Source organism: Gymnoscopelus microlampas, assembly GCF_963454915.1.
Source record: "Gymnoscopelus microlampas genome assembly, chromosome: 1".
Classification (NCBI taxonomy): domain Eukaryota; kingdom Metazoa; phylum Chordata; class Actinopteri; order Myctophiformes; family Myctophidae; genus Gymnoscopelus; species Gymnoscopelus microlampas.
The window spans coordinates 40,678,796-40,700,553 of NC_139962.1; the positions used below are offsets into that span (position 1 = coordinate 40,678,796).

The following is a 21,758-nucleotide window of genomic DNA, read 5'->3' on the forward strand; positions in this document are numbered from 1 at the left end:
TATCTGTCAGTCCTTGCCTCCTTTATGCCCATATATGGAGATCTCTGCTCTCATCAGTATATGGCCATATACCATATTGAAATGCCCATATATGGGAATATTGGTTCGTGGTTGTGGACGGTGGGCTGCGGGCACCGCACTCCCTCGAGTCCTTGCCGCAGCTCACGTTAAGTTTGAAGTCGGTCGGACCCATATATGCACATGACCATATACAGTATGGGCATAGCAGTTGGATCTGTGGCTCTGGACAACCGGATCTCTGTATCTGTCAGTCCTTGTCCCCATATATGGAGATCGCTGATGTCATCAGAATATGCCCATATATGGGCATGCGGCATGCCCCCTTTTGTGCCCATATATATATGGAACTAACTGATTTGTTTGCGGCTGATGCCATGACGACACATTAAGCTTAGACACCACACTCGATATTTGGGCGTAGCTGCATTGGGAACTCCTTATATGGTTATGGCTGAGTCAGAGTGACGTCAGAGGCCTGCCTGCCCACCGGCCGGCCCTCCCATTAGCCAATTTTAAAATAGGATTTGTACGTCATTGTTATAATCGAATAAATCGATTCATTCGATGAACTGTTGCATCCCTAATCGCCACCCACATGCCGTGGGCCTGTAGAATCTGTGCTTCTCTGGAGTTTGGCATCATCTCCTTCAGATAACCACTGCATCCTTGTTAGAGGTAAAATGACACTTAGGATTGTATTTGCATTCGAGTTGGTCTCTTTCTTTTGACATGGCATATTGAGGACAGAAACAAATAGTCAGAGAGCATTTCATTGTGTGAAGACTTGCCACTGTGTTATACCTCTCTAAGGACTTACACTACCATGTAATACATTTTTATTAGCCTCCTCCCTGTTGCTTTGAGTCATGATTCATTCTACTACTGCAATCTCTAATCCCTTTGCACTATTGCCTCTGTGTTCTAGCCCCAGGACATGTTTCCTCTGATCTGAGCTCTGCTGCGATATAGGTTGGTGGATGAGGAATGTGGTTAAATGATAAAGCAGAAAATTTAATAATTATTATGAGTCATGCTTGGGGGAGGAGGGATACATCTGCTACGGTAAGGGGCCGTGTCCACTGAGTGCTCGCCTAGAAAAGCTTCCAAACACCCAAGTTGAAAATATTTCAGCTCAAGCTTCACACAGTTTCAAGCAGAAAACCCACACGTGAATGCGCCAACGCAAAATAAATGCTCAGCGCCACGCCACGCTGCTGGGGTTTCCAAAAACGTGGTGCTCCCTTTGTAAACAATACCAAACATACGCTGCACTCAGAACAGTGGGGGGTAATTTCTTTTGGCAAGCTAGAAGACTGGTGCTCTTTTATTGCGGTGTTGAAGGAGGGTATTGAGTAGTTTGACATGTACAGTACATGCATGCACTGGTCCATTGAGTGTCTTGAAAAGGCCCAGGCCCATTGCAAGTTGCTGTATCTGTCCTCTACCCTGAGCCATCCCACCCTAGCATAATAAGCAGGGGTTAGGTGAGTCCTAATGGTAAGGTCTAGTAGTAGTCTGATTAGTTTGAAAGCCGAGTCATCCGCAAACAAGAACAACTTGCAGTCACATGCTGATGTCATGTCGTTAATTTAAATTAGGAACAGGAACACATCTAGTTTGACCATGGCCCCTAATACTTTGTTGACCGAAGTCCACGCACAGGTCTATACCACCCCCCCTGCTTTTTTCCTTCCTTCCTTTTCCTTTCCTTGTACATCGCTTGTAGACCTGCTATTTTGGGGGAAAGCCTCAAAATAAGGACGCTAGGCCTCATCACATGTTTAAGGTAGTTTCAGCTAAGTACTTTAAACTATAAATAAAAAACATCACATGGATGCACCTGACTACAGTAGTTTAAACTACTGCATTTGTAAAAAGTCTACCTTCTACAGTTTACCAACAGGTTTGATTTCTTCTCATTTCATCCCATCTGTGGCGTGATGTATAGCCACACGTCCAATGTAGCATGATGACTGATGATAATGACTTGATAATGACTTATACATATTCATTCACTAATGATCCCAGCTGTGACTACCTGCCCTCTCAAGGCCAAACAGAACAAGAATATAAGTCATTATCAGTTCTGTTGTTATAACGGTATGGTCATCAAATGAATAATTTAGGGCACTGTTTCCCAAACAGTGGGTTGGGACCCATTCGTGGGTCGCCGACCAATTTTTATAGGTCACAAGTAAATCGTTTTTTCATTTTCTTTTCCTACATTAAAAAAAAATATATATATTTCAAACGATTTTCCCCTCCCCAAAAATCGATTCTATTTCAGAACTAAAACAAAATGACACAATTTTTACAAGAATTTGATAAATGTTAAAACAAACAAACCAAAAAATCTAAGAAATAATATACATTTGAAAAATATATTATGAAGTAGTGAAACTAGCCGATCTACAATCGTTGTGAGCTTGTAGATCTGCTATTTTCACTAGTTTAGGTCACGGGCAGACATACAATTTCTCTTTTGGGTCTTGAGCTAAAATGTACTGATTTAGGGCATATGAACTTAAATTCTCACACTAGAAATGCATTAGGGACACTACCACTTAATCAAAACCAGTAATTATTGATTCTGTTTATGCCAGTATATACTTAATTCACTAATATCTTTCATGGAAACAAGAGAAAAAAGATTTTGAATTTGAGAAAGAGTTTATCAAAATGTACATTTTTAAATTTATTAATATTCCCTTGAGATTCAACTACTGTAAAACTACACTGTCGGGTTAATTTCGAAATTACTGACCACGACCTCATTCACATAGCCTCAGCCTTGCTTGCCATGTTTTCTTTTCTTAGTCATCGAAATGTGAAATTACCACGGCAGTGTTTTCCAGTAAACTCCATGCCAAGTGTGTTTAGAGACTAGCCAGAGAATTATGCCCTGTGGTGTCACACCGAGTGACATATATGGGGCACGGTCTAGTTTTTCACTGAGGTTCACACATGCGTCTCACACACACACACACACACACACACACACACACACACACACACACACACACACACACACACACACACACACACACACACACACACACACACACACACACACACACACACACACACACACAGTTTTCAGACTATGGTCACAGTTTACATCTCACATGGCCTCAGGTGGCATATTTGGTCTCTGGCCTCCACCTAGTAATGACGGCTAAGGTCGTCACTCACTAGAACCTTGCCATTGTCAGTGAAGTGGCGTAAAAATAACTCTGATTTGTTTTACTTAAATAAAAGTAGCAATACCACAATGTAAAGTTAAAGTTCTATTTTTTTCCAAAAGTTTTTTAAATCGGCTGATCACGACGCATTGTGAGCTTGTGGATCAGTTATTTTATAAAAAGTATAAAATAGGGCTTAATTGGTTAATACATGTTTTGTTAAAATAAAGTAAATCTACAAAGTAAATTGTAACTAAAGCTGTGAAATAGTTGCAATGGAGTAAAAAGTACAATATTTGACTCTGAGATGTAGTGGAGTATAAGTATAAAGTATAGAGAAATGGAAATACTCAAGTAAAGTAAAAGTACCTCTAAATTGTAGTGCAGTATTTGAGTAAATGTACTTTTTTGAGTGTGGGCTCTCTTCCTGTGCCTTGTATTACTCCTTAAAGCCCTTCTCGTTTTATTTCAAAGGGCTGTGTGTGTCTTTTGTTAAACGCTTCTTTTTGTACAGCAGTGAAACTAGGCAAAGAGAACATGGTCTCAAAGAATGTGCTTATTGGCAAGTATGAGGCTTTATTGTTGCTCATATTGCTGTTAAATTGACTGTACCGGTGGTCTGGCATGTAACTTTCCTCTTCTACCCCGGATTTGAACCCTGTTTCCTGCGCAAGTGCTGAATTGGTTTTACCATTGAGCTAATAGAGCCTGCCTGCTTGCTCAGGTGATGAATTTAATCTTGACCATCAGGTCAAAATTCGTGTCAGATCCTGTGTCTAGGTGAGACATGACCTTGCTTTGACATGATCTAAATGTCTCAATTGAAGAGCAGGGAGACAAAATACAACCACCCCAATTGTATAAATTATATTGTATTAACATACTCTACCATACAGATTAGACAACATGTAATTCTATTCATAAAAAAGGCTACATAGCTCATTGGGCCTCATTCACTGTGCTCATTTACGCCCATATTTTGTACGCAAATTCCCATTTTAAGAGATTCATCAATCTTTTTTTGTCTGTGAATTTTGACGGATCTCCGCTCAAACTCAGATCTGCTCGGAGGCAGACTTACATGGGACCAAAGCTTGCATATGTCATTAGAATGCATTGTTAGGGTAAGGACAGATTCCCCTCAGTAATAAATAAAGCTCAGAATTTATTTTCCTGGATATTGGCAGATTCCAGCATCATCTTTTTACCTCTGCAAAGGTGAGTGAGCAATTGTTCAGTAGAAAAGGCATAATAATATCCATTTCAAGTTTTGTTAGGCTTTGGTCGTGAGGTTGAACATTGTAAAATAACTTCTTATTGTCATTACACGCAAGAGCAGGCTATTTACTTTATTAACATTCAGCGGATCCTTCGTGTGAGAGACACAGGTAGGGAGGAGAGAAATGGAAAGAAAGAAAGAAAGAAAGAAAGAAAGAAAGAAAGAAAGGGGAGGTGGAGGGGTGCAGATACCAAAGCACACTGACTGGCAGGCTAGGTTGTGTATAGTAGGCTATGTTTCTCGCAAATTGTATGATAGGAGTTAATTGGTTGAATAATTAACTAAATAATTAACTCAAGTTGTCCCAACTGCATGATAGTTGATGTTACTGTTGAATATAGTTTGTTTATAGTTACACTGTTGTAGAGTTTATTGGAAGCTGCTGGTTTCCATTATTTCAGTATTATATCAAAATCAACTTGCAGAGATTTTAGATAAGTCAAAATAAAAAGTACCTGGTTAATAAATTACTCAAAGTACAAGTTACTTTGGAGGGCAGTCGCCAGCCACTTAACTGAACCACACACACACACACACACACACACACACACACACACACACACACACACACACACACACACACACACACACACACACACACACACACAGTAGCACTGCCTGCTGTCCTTCAGAATGCTGTCCCCAGTCGAGCCCTGTGTCTCGTTAGCGTCGTTTTGATTAAGTGGTGAAACTGCGCATGCATACAGTAGACCAAGGAAGAACCGCCACGTCAAATCTTTCGAATCAGCCTCATGGTGGCACTATAAGAGGTTGCTTCATGTTTTTTCCTATAACTCTTGAACTGTACGTGTACAATCAAAAAAATCCCTTGATTCCTTGGACCTTGCCACAACTCCCCATAAAGACCCGTGCATTTGTGCTGGTCTACATTTTCCGACATTTTGCGTTTCTTTAAAACACTTTTTGCTACAACTCTCGATATACTGTCGATTTTGACCAAAACTCACGCAAATCGGTACACATTATTTCTGGTCCCTTTGGAATCACAAGATGTATCATGTGTCAGATTTTTCATATTCCGTTTCCGTTTGGCTATGACTGACTTCCAAAGTTTGCTGGGTCTGTTTTGGAGATCACGTCTTCTAGTAATTCTAGTAATTCTGTTATACTAAAATGTATAAATACATAAATATTTATATATATATATATATATATATACATAGACAATGAAAAAGCTTCCTATTTGACATGATCTGCACTTATCAATACACAATGTTTGCTGTTGACTTGATTAAATGTGATTCTTTGTCAAAATAGGAACACTGATATCAAAGACATCTGTCATCTATAGTTGCTTGTGTTTGTGGTTTCTCATCTCACTAATTTCTAACACTATAAACATTGAAAAGTGAAATGGTTCTTTGAAGGCCACTGATGCTTTGAAACAAGCCTCTTCTAGTTACAGCTGCCGACTGGGACTCTAGCTACCTGCCAAGGAACAGTCAATATGTGACACAAATATACTGATTATTTAATGAACTAAAGCCTGTCTGTGAAATATTCAAAAGGGGATCTCTGATAATAAAATCAAAGAAAAATGTTCCAGACAGTGTGTCTGGAACTTGCAAAAATGTAGCTCTTTATTAAATCGACGTTGCGTTGTTAGATCAGGATAGACGATGATGAAGGTCTGACGACCGAAACGTCGATAAAGAACTACATTTTTGAAGTTCCAGACAGTGTGTCGGACCTTTTTCTTTGAACCCGTTTGAACATTTGCGCCTTTGTCCTACGCACCTGTCACCAACCTTTTAGGTGTGCATCGGTCTTCTTCTAAAAATAGATGAAATATGAAAGTGAAATAAGTGAAATATGAAAATAACTCATTGAAGTGCAAAGACAGATGACTTGCATACACTTTCTCAAGTTTGTCCTTAGTCATAGTCTATATCTGTTTTTCTTGTTGTAGCCCACATGCAGCCCATCACTGTCCATGGTTGTGGAGAGGTGAGGCAGTATATACAGTAGATCAGTGCAAAATGGAATGGAAACATCTGGAACATCTCGCCAGGGAGATATTAATCTGTTATGGGCATTATCAGAGGATAAAAGATTCCAGATTCCAGAATTCTTTGGGATTATAGTTTTGTAGAGGTTATATTCCATCAGATAACAAACAGGATGGCACAAGCTTGGATTATTTACCGACATTGTGCCACTGAAACACTGAAGCCTGATTTATACTTTTATACCCTTTTAATTTGTCAAATGGAGCACACAGTGAAGCATAAATGTTTAATTTCTGTCCTCAGAAATGTATAGTGGTTGCTTGAGGTAGGTAGCATAACATGTAATTCATTTAGATTTAGCCGCTTGAGTATATTTCCATTATTTTGCCATAAGTATGGTGATAGACAACAAGTGCAATCTCTCTGCTTTGCCTTTGAGTGACATTGGCATCTCCTCGAAAAGTCAACGGTTAAGGAGGAGAATCTGGCAGGAAATGTTATTACATACCCTATCATTCTCTGTCGTGAAGGTCGTGGGAGAGAGACATTAGCTGATTCTCATTTTGATTGCGTAACACAGACATGCTGTTTTATCTATACTCTCAAGCAAAGTTTATTCACTCAATTTGATGAAAGCTTTGGCATGGGGACAGGTCTCTGGATGATGTCATGCCACTTAGAGGGTACTAAAAGAGATGAGAAATATGATTGTAGTCCATAATGTGAGGCACATGGCTATCTGGTCACCCTTCCAGTCATAAGCAAAACAGCTTTGTTTTCATTCAGCTTATAAACAATTTGTTAGTGTGAAGCTATATGTAAAAAGCAAGCCCCCAGAACCGCGGAGAATGGAACATGAAGCCTCAGAAGCCTGGTGGCTAAATGTGGTATTGCAGGACTTCCGCATTTGAGACGCTACTGCGCATGCTTCTATCGTCTGAAACGCTACTGGGCATGCGTCTATCGTCTGAAACGCTAGTGCGTCTACTCTATTGGCTCCAAAATTGAAGCCAATAGTAGAGGTACTTCCGGGTGCTTCATGCGCTTGTGAGCAACTTTCATTGAAATGAATAGGTGGGGGCGTGGCAGTCTGCCCTCTAGCTATTTATAACTCTATGGTAAAAAGGTGATGCATTACATGTTGCATGGTGATACTGCACAATGCTACAGTACATCATATGACATCACTAGTCCTAATAATTCGTTTTCAGTCATAATTATTTATGTTGGGGATGAATTGACATTAATAAAAAAAATAAAAAAAGAAGAGGCTGAAAAGCTATAATATCATCATAGCCGTCGTTGACTCTTCTAGTGTTAGTAGGTAAAGATACCAATGTGGAATGTAGACATTCACCCATGCAATTCAAACAATAATTTTCACTCTATTTACTTGCTTGGCAGCTGAACAAATTCAAACAGTTAACCTATTTCAGAAGAGAATGTGACATCAAGTGTACAACTTATATGTCTCTAAACCAGGCAGTGGTGTGTTTATTTAGCCCTACTAAGAATATGCTTCTGATCTAATTTTAGCCATTTGTGTGCACAAATTGGCTTATCATTCCCGGCTCTCAGCTGACACATTTTCACAGAGATGCTGTAAAAGCTATTAGAATGTCAAACATCACCTTTGGCAGTGCCTTTTGCATCTGTCCTATTAGTGTAAGGAACATCTAATGAGCTTACATGCAACCTCTGGGTGTTAAGGCATGTAATTTAGGGGTCATTTCTGGGGTCATTTCTTTTTATCATTCCCTCAATAGGGAAGAGTAAGCAAACACCAGCCTGCTGTATCCTCGCTCTGTCTCAAATGTTTGAGTTAGGGATGGGCTCATGAGCTCTTTTGTGCTAAATGCAGATTCCAGGGTGTAGCACCTGCATGCTTGTTATGTTACTGCTGCCTTGGCACTTGTCGTAACCTCCTGTGTTAAGCTATGTGCATTCTATCCTGCAGCACGGGTCCTCTCTCTCCCACTCCCCTCCCTCTCAGAAATGCTGCAATGCGTCTCCCTTAGCCAAGACTGGGTCAGTGTAACTCGACTAGCGGCAATAGCCAGATAAGCGTCCCCATAGCAACAGCCAAAAAGGCTTATGGTTTTACATTATTGTTGTGATTGTATTTGAATAGAGTGCATTCATATAGGATAAAACTCATTGCGGTCATTCAGTTATTGGTAGTAGAGAAATAAGACTCAACGTGAGCTAGCAAAGTGAGGGGGCGGGGTGAGGAGCCTATCACACAGCAGTATTTGCAGTGTAATTGTGTTTGTCAAATGCTAGAAGACAGGTTGTTTATCAGTTAACAGCCATGAGTCTGTGCATTGCTTTCTGTGAATTGGCATTTCACACATCTGTGTCAGACATGCAGAAGTGCCAGCTTCCCTGTTCACTTCCATTATATGGGAGAAAAGAGGTGGAGCGTCCCTTTGTAGGCATTGAAGCATGTGAAGTCTGACGCATGTGAAGCACCGGGTTGAACACTGATGAACCTTGATGAACCTTGGCTGGCAAGGTTCATCTAACTACATACCTAACTACATACCTTCAGTCACAATGTTTTCATATTGCGAATGCATAATGTTTTCATGTTGCGTGCATGCTAAAAATAGCACTACACCCAAGTCAAACGAACTACACACCGGAAAAGCAGCACCCGGCACTGCCTGTGGCCCTGCAAGATAACATGGGAAATGCAAATGTGTGACCGTAGCTTAAAGGAGGAGTTCACCCAAAAAATGACTTATTTTCTATCAATTGCACACCCTATGAAGCCTTGAATCCATGGATTATTTTTTGTTTTTGTCGCATTCCTAAGCTAATAATTAGATTCCCGTCTCCTACCGCCTAATGTATCCGGTAGGAGACACAAAGTAGATTATTTTTGTCTCCTACCGGAAATACACACGGTCATCAAATTATTGTCTTAGGAATGCCACAAAACCAAAAATAAATCCATGAAATCAAGGCTTCATGGGGTGTGTAATTGATAGAAAATAAGTCATTTTTTGGGTGAACTCCTCCTTTAATTCAATCAACCACATTGTGGCATACGGTTTGTGGTTCTCCTAGCTGCACCAAGTATGATATCATTAATGTTTGATTATTTTGTTATTTGTGTGTCTTCCACATAGGTCAGCGAATCCTGCAGTACCAGAGTGATGTACTAGAGACAGTGGTACTGGTGAACCCATCAGAAGAGACCATCACATCAGAGGTAAATCACCCCAGAGAAGGCAGTACGATTCTGATTTGTGCAGGATCGTTTGGCATTTTTACCGTTAGCTGTTTATCAGTCACCAGAAGGTAATGTCAAGCATTTTTACACAACCACATTAAGGGGTTGTATCACTAGGCGTTTAGTCTGAGTGATGTTCTTTATAGTTCACTTTATAGTTTTTATAGTTTTTTATAGTTCACTTAAAAAAACACAGTGGCATATGTTCTTCACTATTTAACCCCAACAGCACGATGACTCAGGAATTATCATGAACAATTCAGTGTGTGCTACAATAGCATGCCCATTAAAGATATTTGAGGCAAATAAAGAGCATTGACTGTTGACTTGACACAAATCATATTACTGTAATTTACAGTGGAAATGTATCCACAACACATGACTGTTTTTGTCCATGCTGTACTGTGGTAGTTACTGTACTGTATTAGTGTTACCATAGTTCACAATCATACACAATCATGTATTCTACACCTACTTATGTACATATGACCGATATACGGAGATCCCTGATGGCATCAAAAACTGCTGATGTCGTGTTAATGACGTACATGGGCATACGTGAGTTCCATTGTACACGCTAGCACTTATATGGTGCAGCCGCAGCTGCAATTTGTGAAGCCAATGGGTTGGTTTGCCAATCAGGGAAGCTGATTCGGCACTGTGGGAGCCCAGTTTTAAGAGTTATGCCCGACACACACACACACACACACATGAAAACATGCGCACGCATAAGCACACGCACACACGCGCGTGCGCACGCACGCACGCACGCACACACACACACACACACACACACACGCACACACACACACACACACACACACGGCTTCGTGAATTTATAGATAGACATCAGTGTTGTGTTTCTGAAGTGCTCTTTGTTCTGACTTTGTACAAATGACTGTAAATTGATTCCTTTTTCCTGCATTGCAATGATTCGCTTCTGATCACCTGTTGTTTGTGCCCTGTCCTCTATCCAGATCAGTTCTCTGGTCACTGACAAGGCTAGGCACAAGTTGCTGGTGCTAAGTGGCCAGAGCTCGGAACAAGGTGGTGATATACTCCTGCAAGGTGGAGCGTTCACTTGGAAACACCTTGGAGACACTATCTCCCATCCTCAAGTAAGCCACAGTGACTAGTGATTTCTCTATGTGTATTGTGTACACATATATTTTATTCACTCACTTACAGGATATTTCTTGCTGCTGTCGGGCAGAAACCTTGTATCTCCATATTTCAACGTTCTATGAATGTAGATTAAAGTAAACAAAAAAAAGTGCTCCTCGGAGCACAGGTCTCTATAGAGATACTGTGTACCGATTTGCATGACGTTTGGATAAAATCTGTAGGAGTAATGTAAAAAAATGGGTTTTGCCCAAATCGGCCTCCTGGTGGGGCTATAACATAGCCTGGTAAACCCCCCTCTCTCCGGAAATCTCATTTGCATTTGATTTCAGGAAGGAGGTCTGGGATCGCTCAGGGAGTAAAGCTGCCCGCAACGCTGCGTATTCGAACCAATCAGCGGCTGCTAGGGGCGGGATCATCCAATCACCTGCCTAGTAGCTTGAAAAAAAGAAAAACCTCTATGTCATCGATTCTGCTTACGGAGTCTCAGATGGAAGTAGGCTGTGAAACAAATGTGTGTCGCAAGCTTCTTCCATTTGACGGTGTCAGGTTAGCTATAACAGGCCCATGTGAAAAAATTGGGGCAGAGGTTTCGAATTGGCATCCAGGGAGTGTGTGTGCACAGTTTCGGAGCGACCGGGCCAACGGTGCCGGAGAATAGCTGCTAACACACAGACAGGACGGACACACACACGGACGGACGGACGGAGGGTAAAACTTACTCTCTCGCCATGCCTTCGGCCTGGCGGAGACAATTATAGTCCTATTTCGTCATACTACAGTGTCACACAAAAGTAGCAAAAATAGCTGATCTACAACTAAAAAGTATTAACAACTAAATTAACGACTAAATAATAACCACATTGGATCCATTGGAACACTGGTTCTTTTGAGCCGTGACTGATGTGTTTGTCCAACTACTGTACAGTAGATGGACTTAGTTTTTTCTTTCTGTGCCTTTGTCCCCAGGTAACTGAGATCCTATCCAGGGCATCTGTCGACCATCGTCCCAGGCTAACGGTTTCCTGCCTGGGGGACGGAGGCTGGAGCTCCCTGAGTCACAGCCAGGAACAGCAGCCACTCCAGAACCTTCTGGAATTTTGTTTGAACCCCGACCCTATACTCCCCAACATGGAGGGAGTCACAGAGTTCACAGATTATGTCTCAGAGACAGTGGACATTCCATCATCCTTTGACCTTCTGGAGGCCCCTACTTCCGGCGGTTTTCTGAAGCTGTCCAAGCCTTGCTGCTACATCTTCCCCGGCGGTAGGGGAGACTCTGCTTTGTTCGCTGTAAACGGATTCAACATCCTGGTGGACGGTGGGTCTGACCGAAAGTCCTGCTTCTGGAAACTGGTGCGACACCTGGACAGGATAGACTCTGTCCTGCTTACCCACATCGGGGCAGACAACCTCCCTGGCATCAATGGGTTGTTACAGAGGAAGATTGCTGAACGGGAGGAGGAGCAGTCCCAGGGATCCAATGCATATGGTGACTGGATGAAGAACCTCATCTCCCCCGAGCTCGGGGTTGTGTTCTTCAATGTCCCAGAGAAGCTACGGATGCCAGAGTCCACGCTGAAAGTGAAGCGAAGCATTGAAGAGGCATCCCTAACCTTGCAGTACCTCAACAAACTTGGCATCACGCCAGAGCCTCTTCACAGGGTAGTCAGTAACACCATTGAACCCATCACACTTTTCCATAAACTTGGGGTCGGAAAATTAGATATGTATGTTCTGAACCCTGTTAAAGAAAGCAAAGAGATGCAATTTCTAATGCAGAAATGGGCTGGGAACAGCAAAGCCAAGACGGGGATAATGATGCCCAATGGAAAAGAAGGAGAGATATCCGTCCCTTACTTGACATCAGTTACAGCCCTCATTGTTTGGATTCCTCACAGTCCCACAGAGAAGATAGTGAGAGTGTTATTCCCAGGAAATGCACCACAGAACAAAATCCTTGAAGGGCTTGAGAAGCTGAGGCACTTGGACTTCTTACGATACCCAGTGGCCACCCAGAAAGACATCTCCTCTGGAGCACCGCCTCCTATCATAAAACAAACAAAAATGAGATCAAGAACCGACAGCAAAGAGAGCCTCAAATCTTCACCCAAACCGCACTCTAAAATGAGCAAGAAAGAGACCATTGGGCAGGAAAATGAGTCTAAAAGTGATTTGATTAAAGAGAACAAAATAGAAAAGAAAGAAGAGAAGAAACCCAAGACTGAAAGTGCAAAAGCCACCAAACAGCAGAAAAACAGTGAGGCGGCGCCTGCAGCAGCTAAGCTAGAGAAGAAGAAAGTGTCCAAAGACAAAAACGCCAAGAAGGAAAAAACACCCAAGATGGAGGAGAAGAAAGATAAAGAGAAGAAAGAAATCAAGAAAGAGAAACGTGAAGTAAAGAAAGAGGATGTTAAAAAAGAAGAGAAAAGTAAAGCTAAGGATGATAAAAAGAAGGATCCAAACAAACCGGAGCTGAGGAAAATCACTAAACCTGACCTGAAGCCACTCACCCCTGAGGTGAGGAAAACGCTGCACAAGGCCAAGACTCAGGCCAAGCCCAAGACAGACAAAAACAAAGCAGCGAAAGAGCAGGTGGATCAGAAAAGGCCAGTCCCAAAGAAGGCCCATGAAGAGGCAGCAGCCGCAGCCCTGGCAGACAGGTCTGCCATTGTGTCATCTCCAGAGGATCTCACTGAGGACTTTGAGGCTCTGAAACAAGATGAGCTCAGCAAGCGTAGGAGCGAGCCCATCCAAAATGATGTGATTTCTGGGCATCCAGGTTACACAGATACTAAGCTTCCTTCCATGATTTACCCTGACAGAAAAATCACATCCACTCACTCTGAGGTCAAGTCTCCTTTGGCTAAATCCCCAATTAAACAAGAAAGTGACAGCAAAGACAAGGCTATATCAGAACAGGTTATAGATGTGAAAAAGAAGGAAGGAAGTAATTTTGACAGGAAGAAAATGGAGAAATATGACCAATACTCCCCCAAATTTGACAAAAAAGACAAATCTAAGAAGAGTGAGAGCTCAGAGGAGGAAGGCGAAGTCATTGAAAAAGCTGATCTAGAGGGAACAGAAGATGATGAGGAGTTGAAATACAAACCAGAGGAGACTAAAAAGGAGAAATCTGACACTAAGCCAACTGAACACAAACCATTCCCATCCATAGCACCTTCTGGCTCAGCAGCTGCAGCACAGTCTGTCTCTGAACAGTTCTCCTTCATCCAGGATGAGACCATCCCTGGTTATTCCGAGACCGAGCAGACCATCTCCGATGAAGAGATCCATGAAGAGACAGAGGACAGGATCCCACAGCTACACTATGATGTGGGCTCCTATGACATCTCTGTCCCTGATGTGCCGGGCTCCTTTGACTCCATGCATGGTATAAAAGGGATGAGGCCCTCAGCCGTAACGGACATGGCTGATGTCAAACCCAAAGGCTTCACTGGAGGTCATGACCCCGTGCTTGCAGCATACCCCACCATCATTGCTGCTCCTCTAGCAGAAGAAGAGCACATCTCTTCAGCCACCTCCATCACAGAATATGACAAACTATCTTCATTTGCCACTTCCATGGCAGAGGACCAGTCCATAACGTCAGTGACAGCGCAGGAGACTGGGAGAAGCTCTCTGCTGCTGGACCCAGTCAACAGCATCCCCTCCCGTACTGAGGCTACACATGGGAAAGATTACCTCCACTCTGCGGGGACCATCTCTCCCACTTCTTCCCTGGAGGAGGACAAATGCTTCAAGTCTCCTCCATCTGAGGAGTACCAGCCCATCGTCCCTGAGATGGAAACCAGTAAAAAGACAAAACCTGTCCATGAAGAAGAAGATGATGAAGAAGATGAAGATGAGGACCAGACTCCTAATGTTGACATCCCACTTGGCAAACTACAAGAGGGCTATGAACTTGCTGCCTCCATGTTGCAGCAGGAGAAAGATAAATTTCCCCCTGCCAGCACATCTTCTCTTCCCTTCCCTCCGTTCGGCAAAGATGTGCCAAAATCTAGTGCTCAAATCAAGCCTGTCTCTCCACCTCCTTCCTTTTCCACTGGGTTTGAGTCATGTTCAATGCTGGAAAGTGAGGATGACAGTACCATGAAGCTGGCATCGCCCACACAGTCTGCTCCTACTAGCAGTGGATACTCTCCCACTAAGGAAAAGTCCTACAAGACAGAGGAAAAAGACAATTCAGCCATCAAACTGAAACCCGATAATAAAACGGACAAATCTGTTACTATTTCAGAAAAGGGTGCCATTATTGGCCTGTCCTCTGACCAGACAACATTTGAAGAGTCTGATAATGAAGAGGATGAGGAGGAAGACGATTATTATGTCAAAACAGATCTAAAGCCCACCATTAAGGCAAAACTTATGGAAGAGAAAGAGGGGTGCTTCCTGGATGATGATTACTCCTGCCAAAAGACTCCTAAGCCCCTTGCAGAAGATAACAAAATAGACAATGGCAAGCAGAAAACAGAAAACGTAGAATTGAAAGATGCAGAGAAAAACGTTCAATTCAGCCTCTATAATTTCCCAGAGAGGGATGACAAAGAAAAGGTACCAGGGAGAGACATGAGACAAGACACTCCTTATGTACACGGCAAGACATTTTCTTATAGTGACATGTATGACAGTAAAATGAGCTCTGTGGACTCAGATTCTTATAAGCAGCCCTCGGATAAGATGGGGAAAGACGGAGCAAAGAGCGAAACAGATTCCCAGAAATGTGACTCCACATCTCCTTTGGTAGCTAAAGGTAAGATGGCAGAGAAAGAGGAATTAGCCAGCTCTTATGGCAAAGATTTCTCCTCCCCATCATGGACCACTTCTGCTACATTGCCTTATGATAGCACGAAGAAAGAAAGGGAGGCATTTGAATACAGCAGAGAGAGCCGATTCCCTTCCATGGCTGATAGGCCAGAGGCCTCATCCACTACCTTGTCATCGGATAAAGACTCTTTCAAGGGCAACACTGATAGCAAGGTGTCCTCTCCATATTCCTCAATGGCTGCTTTTGATGCAGGCAAACCGGCTGCCACGAGTCTCCATGAGAGAGGAGCAGCATTGGAGGTTGATATGCGCAAACTAACAGCAAGGGATGAGGAAGACTATGATGATGATGTCGTTGTTGATGACGATGATAATGATGATGATGATGATGATGATGAAGATGAGGAGGAAGAGGAGGAGGAGGAAGGTGCCACTGATTCAGATATTGAAAAGGGGGCCAAAGACAAATCTGAGAAGGAAGTAAAAAGTCCATTCAGTGAAATATTTGATCCTAACAAGCCTGAATTCATGATTTCTATGGCTGGTTATGGATATAACAGCCAGGGGAAAAGTCAAGTCAGTGAAACAATTGATTCTAACAAGCCTGAATACATGATTTCTATGGCTGGTTATGGTTACAACAGCCAGGGGAAAAGTCAAGTCAGTGAAACAATTGATTCTAACAAGCCTGAATACATGATTTCTATGGCTGGTTATGGTTATAACAGCCAGGGGAAAAGTCAAGTCAGTGAAACAATTGATTCTAGCAAGCCTGAATTCATGATTTCTATGGCTGGTTATGGTTACAACAGCCAGGGGAAAAGTCAAGTCAGTGAAACAATTGATTCTAACAAGCCTGAATTCATGATTTCTATGGCTGGTTATGGTTATAACAGCCAGGGGAAATGTCAAGTCAGTGAAACAATTGATTCTAACAAGCCTGAATATATGATTTCTATGGCTGGTTATGGTTATAACAGCCAGGGGAAACCAAGTACCACAGAAAGCAGCGGGAAGCCCACAGATATCACAGCCACCGACATATCCGGCAAGAGCAATTCTACTCTACCTCCTTACAATAGAGCAGAAAAAGAAAAGGAAACATTCCATTACAGCACAGAGACTCGATTACTGTCCACAGCTGATAAGTCAGAGACCTCACATATCTCCGGGTTTGAATACTCATATGGAAGCGGCGCGAAAGGCTCTTTTCATTCCAGTCAAATCACAGACAAAGGCAAAGATGAGTTCTCGACCGAGGACAGATATTACCAGAGCGAGAGGGCTGATTCCGAGTTTGAGAAACAGAAGAAAACGCTGGACACAAGCTTCCAGTATACCACCACGGCTACGCCAGCTTACTCCTCTTCTTCCGCCTACAGCTATTCCTCCTCGACCTCAGGCTCTCTCTCCACCAGTCGTCAGTTTGGAGAGGAACTGGAGACCCCTGCCACTGCAGAGCCACTCTTTGAATACTCTTCCTTTAAAGATGAACACTCTCTAGTCATGGACACTCCTTTCTCCAGCTCCGGAGGGGTAAAGGATGAATATCTGGAAGTGTCTGAGAAACAGATCACCACCCCCGCTGCCCCCGCCACCACCAAAGTAGAGTCTACCTCCAGCTTAGCCACCTCCCGCTTCTCACCCAGCAGCCCCTTTGAGGAGGTCAAGCCTTTTTCGTCACTGTCTTCTGTTGCCTTGACTGCGGACAAGAAGGGTCAGATGGATACCTCAGGTGGAGCCATTGATAAAGGCCCTCAGTCAGACTGCTTCTACAAACCAGCATGGTCTGAGGGATCTAAGCTGGAGACACCCGGTGCTTTAGGGGCACAGCTGGCCAGGGACAAAGAGTCCGCCAATGCAGCTCTCGTCGGTGTTACTTCCTCGCCACGGCCAGACGTAGTGGCCAAGCATTACTTTGAGGAGACAGACAGTAGTGAAGAAGAGGACGACGATGAAGGTTACATGCGAGAAATTACCCAGAGGTCTCCCTCCAGTGCCCTGACCAGTAGTCTCTCACCTGACAAACCTGGCGCTCCTGCAGTCAGCAGCAAGGCAGACGGCACGCTCTCGAATATTCTTAGTGCTTACATACCCTCGTCTCTCCAGCCGAGCAAGCCAGAAACTGCCAACGGCGTCACAGATGTCAGCACAAGGTCCCCTATTCCTCCAAGAGTGGCAGCAAGTAGTGCAGCCACAGGCCCAGCCAAGACCGAGAGGGAGGGACCTGGCTACAGGAGCTCCTATGAATGGGAGGTACCCAAGCCCCAGATGGGGATGATTCCTGGGGATTCGCCTCCTCATTACCGCCACGACGAGGAGTTTGAAGAAGAAGGTGAAATGGAACCTGAGCGTCCTGCCCGCCCTCTATCTCTGTCTTCCACTGATCAGTCATTCCGCGCCCCCTTCTATGCGGAGGAGTGTAGCCAAGGAGGCAGAGATGATGATGATGATGATGACGACGACGACGACGATAGCGACCAGGACGTTACTGCACAAGCTGCCTCCTCTTATCCTAGCCGTTCCTCCCCGGGTTATTCCTCCTCGGAGTACAGGCAGCGCAAAGGGGATCTGTCTCCTTCCTTTATCAACCCTTGCATACAACAACTGTCCAGCGATGAGGACGAGGAGCAGAAGGCATGCAGGAGTGACCAGTCACAGGAGGGCGACGAGCATGACCTGTCAGTGAAGAGGAGAGCCAATAAACAGCCCCAGCCTCCACTGATGCAGAGCTCTCTTCACCACCCAGGGCTCCGCCTGGCCACTGAGGATACTCCACCAACCTCTGTCAGTGAGTCTCTAGGCTCTCAGTCAGACTCAGATGCGCCCCCGGGCACGGAGGAGTGCCCCTCAGATGAGGATGCTGACTACATGCCTGTAGATAAATCCTCTGCTATGGGAGGAGGCAGCCATCGTTCTTCCTCCAGGAGGAGCCATGATCCTCCCCCTGCACCACTCATGGACCCTCACCCACAACCCCCTCACCCAGACGTCTGCATGGTGGATCCCGACTCCCTGGCCAACGACCACACACGGGCACCAGAGGTTCCCATGAAGAAAGAGCCCAAAACCAAAGGCCTGAAGAAGGCCTCGGGTAAACCCAAATCAGGGTCCCCAGCTCGGCGTAAGCGCTCTCCCATGCCACTCAAACAGATGTCGTCCCCACGCAGTGCTTCGCTGAAGAGGAAGGATGCAGACAAGAGCTCCAGGATGTCTCGTCTGTCAGATGGGCAAGGTTCAAAAGAGGATGACCTCTCCAGGTCGAGCTACAACCCCAGCAGAGGGCTGACTAATGGCGTGAAGACCAGCTCTGGTATGCATAACGTATATATACATTTAATATGAAGACATGAATGTTCAAGGAATAGTTTTTTTATTTATTTTTATTTAAAATACAAAATTTAAACATTTTAAGAACTACTGGTATAGTTCACTGTTTATAAAGGATGGGGTTTGGTGACTATGGCCTCTTCTTTCCTCTTTCTCACCTATAGGCTCTCAGAAGTCTGGCTCAACAACTCCCTCTGGTCTTCCCATCTATGTCGACTTGGCCTACATACCCAACCACTGCAGTGCCAAGAATGTGGACCAGGAGTTTTTCAAACGCATTCGTTCTGCATACTACGTGGTGAGTGGGAACGACACAGGGAGCGCTGAACCCAGCCGAGCAGTCCTGGATGCGCTGCTGGAAGGCAAGGCTCAGTGGGGGTCAAACTTGCAGGTAACATTTCTCCATCCTTTTTTCTTCTTTTAAAAATAAAAATACATTATAATTATGTTAAATGTATTGTGCTTTGATGTGTACTATGTTTTGAACAGGCACCTGTTTTGTGAAGCCATTTATTTTTCCATCTAGTTTTACCCCATTCTGATCTAAAGGCATTCTCTTGTATTCTCAAATCTTTCCACTTTTCAAGCCATTTTCAGTAGTAAGACCCAAAAGCAGAAAAGGCCGTGGGGCAGGAGTTGATGAACACAACCACTTTAATTAAATTAGGAAAGAGAATACAGGGATACAGGAAGACAACAGGCAAGATAACACTAGACAGACAGCGATCAGAAATAACAGGAAAGAATAGAGCAGGCTTATGAAAAGTCAATAGAAGTCGGACAACTGGGCTTTTATACACAAAAGCGCGAACAGAACAAAGATGAGCACAATGGACAATTAACACAGGTGATTGCTGATTACGCTGGGGAACACACTGGGCACATCCAAAGTTCACGCAGTGGAACATAGGATGGGCCAGCTAATGCAGACAGGAGAGGCAGGCAGGCACAGCCATGACACACTCTTTTTTTAATGTATACTTTTCCTTTGCCATCTCTATCCTCAGGTAACATTGATCCCCACCCATGACACAGAGGTGACCCGTGAGTGGTACCAGCAGACCCATGAGAAGCAGCAAGAACTGAACATCATGGTCCTGGCCTCCAGCAGCACCGTGGTCATGCAGGATGAATCCTTCCCCGCCTGCAAGATAGAGTTCTAAGAGTAGAGTTCTCACACCCTTCACTATGACAGGACATCCAGCATCCCTGCTGTAGATCTGTTTTTAATTGCTCTTTTCTATAGCCTGATACGCAAGTCTGTCTCTTCTTTGGTTTCTGACTCGGTCAATGTGTTTGGCCCAAAGCTGAGACAGATTTGGCTAGCAGTCTACTCTCAATTTTTTCTAGATTTTTATTTTATATTCACAGAACAGCCACAGGCTTGTCTTGGCTATCACAACCATTTGTATTACAATGGTGCTTTTCTGATCACAACATCCTCTACTTCAGTATGGGATTATTACTCTATCCTGGGATAATGTTTATGTTCTATAAAACATTGTTTCTAAAACACTTTAGCATAATGATTTCTGTATCTATCAGCCGACACTCGCTCTGTCTACTGTTTTCTGAGGTGACATCAGTCAAAAAAGCTACATTTTGATTCTTGGTATGCTATGATAGAGGTCATATCCTCTAAAAATAGCCTAAATTAAAAGCACAAATTTGCCATCTGTTCTTACTTTTAAGCCAGCAACGTATTACATAGTTGTTTTCCTCTGATGTCCAGAAGCCTTTATGATACAATTTGATCACATTAAGGAATATGCTATTGCTAAGTTATGATCATCAGCTAAATATGGTGATTCAGACTGATGCTTCATTTATACTCTGTTGTAGGATGATGTTGCTTGATGTAAATAGCAGATCTACAAGCTTGTTTTTGTTTCAGCGAGTGACACATCACACGACAAAGTATAAATCAGGCTTTACTCAGACTTTCCCTAATCTCTGTACCAGTCATCTAAAACAATGCTTGTCCTGTTGTTGAACTTTGTGCCTACTACTGACGTAGTGATATAGATAATCTTCCAAGTAGATTCCGATGTATCTTTCTGTATCTTTTTAATATATTTGCTGTCACTTAGGGTAAATCATATTCAAAAGTTGTGTTCATGCGTAATGCTCTATCCATAATTATCTCAAAGTAAAAATCAACTAAGAATGTTTCAGTGTCCGCCCTGTTTCTGTAGTCTTAGCTGTATTTTTTCAATATAGTTACTGCAGGGGACTTTAATGTGGTGAAGGATAGAACACAGGTTTGCATTAAAGATTTAATGAAAAGAGAAAGAACAAACGATTATAACTGCTCATAATATCATTACATATAGAACACCTGGTATACACTATCTACAACTGGTGCACCATAGACTGGTTGTGAGCTGTTACAAGACAGGCCTTTCATTGGTTATTGTGTGTATGTAAACTTCATATAAAAGCTGTAATAGAACTAAGAATGTAATTCCACTACAGCAATAGGGACATGTGGCTGTGAGGAGACAGATTGAATGGTTGTTTGCCTGTAAAGGTGTGCCGTTTTAGATTCTATTGATGAACAAGATGTAGGGTGGTTTGATAGGTGGTAGAGGTTAGACTGTCACCCACATGTGCCTTTCTGTCTTGGTGTATGGAAGGGGAAACCTACGGTAATGTGTATAACCACATACATATAGGTAAATATATTGTGCCAGAGTCATATATATATATATTGTACTGTATATCAAGGTGCAGTACACCCATGACTCTGTGGTAGAGGCTAGGTGAACTGGTGTGATCATCGGTACACAAAAGGTCCAGTACTATTTGCACATAATATGCATAATAAA

General features: G+C 43.2%; 1 protein-coding gene across 1 annotated transcript in view; it reads left to right on the forward strand.

Annotated features, from left to right (window-relative positions):
• map1aa (microtubule-associated protein 1Aa) overlaps positions 1-20,121 on the forward strand; it is a gene marked incomplete at its 5' end in the record, with an annotated part of 35,015 nt that extends 14,894 nt beyond the window's left edge. Inside the window, 5 exons of the mRNA XM_084054931.1 lie at positions 9,587-9,669; positions 10,668-10,808; positions 11,782-18,913; positions 19,095-19,321; positions 19,938-20,121. Of these exons, the coding sequence (XP_083911057.1) occupies positions 9,587-9,669; positions 10,668-10,808; positions 11,782-18,913; positions 19,095-19,321; positions 19,938-20,093 (7,739 nt within the window). The 3' untranslated portion in view covers positions 20,094-20,121. The remainder of the gene's footprint in view (positions 1-9,586; positions 9,670-10,667; positions 10,809-11,781; positions 18,914-19,094; positions 19,322-19,937) is intronic.
• Between the last annotated feature and the right edge of the window lie 1,637 nt (positions 20,122-21,758).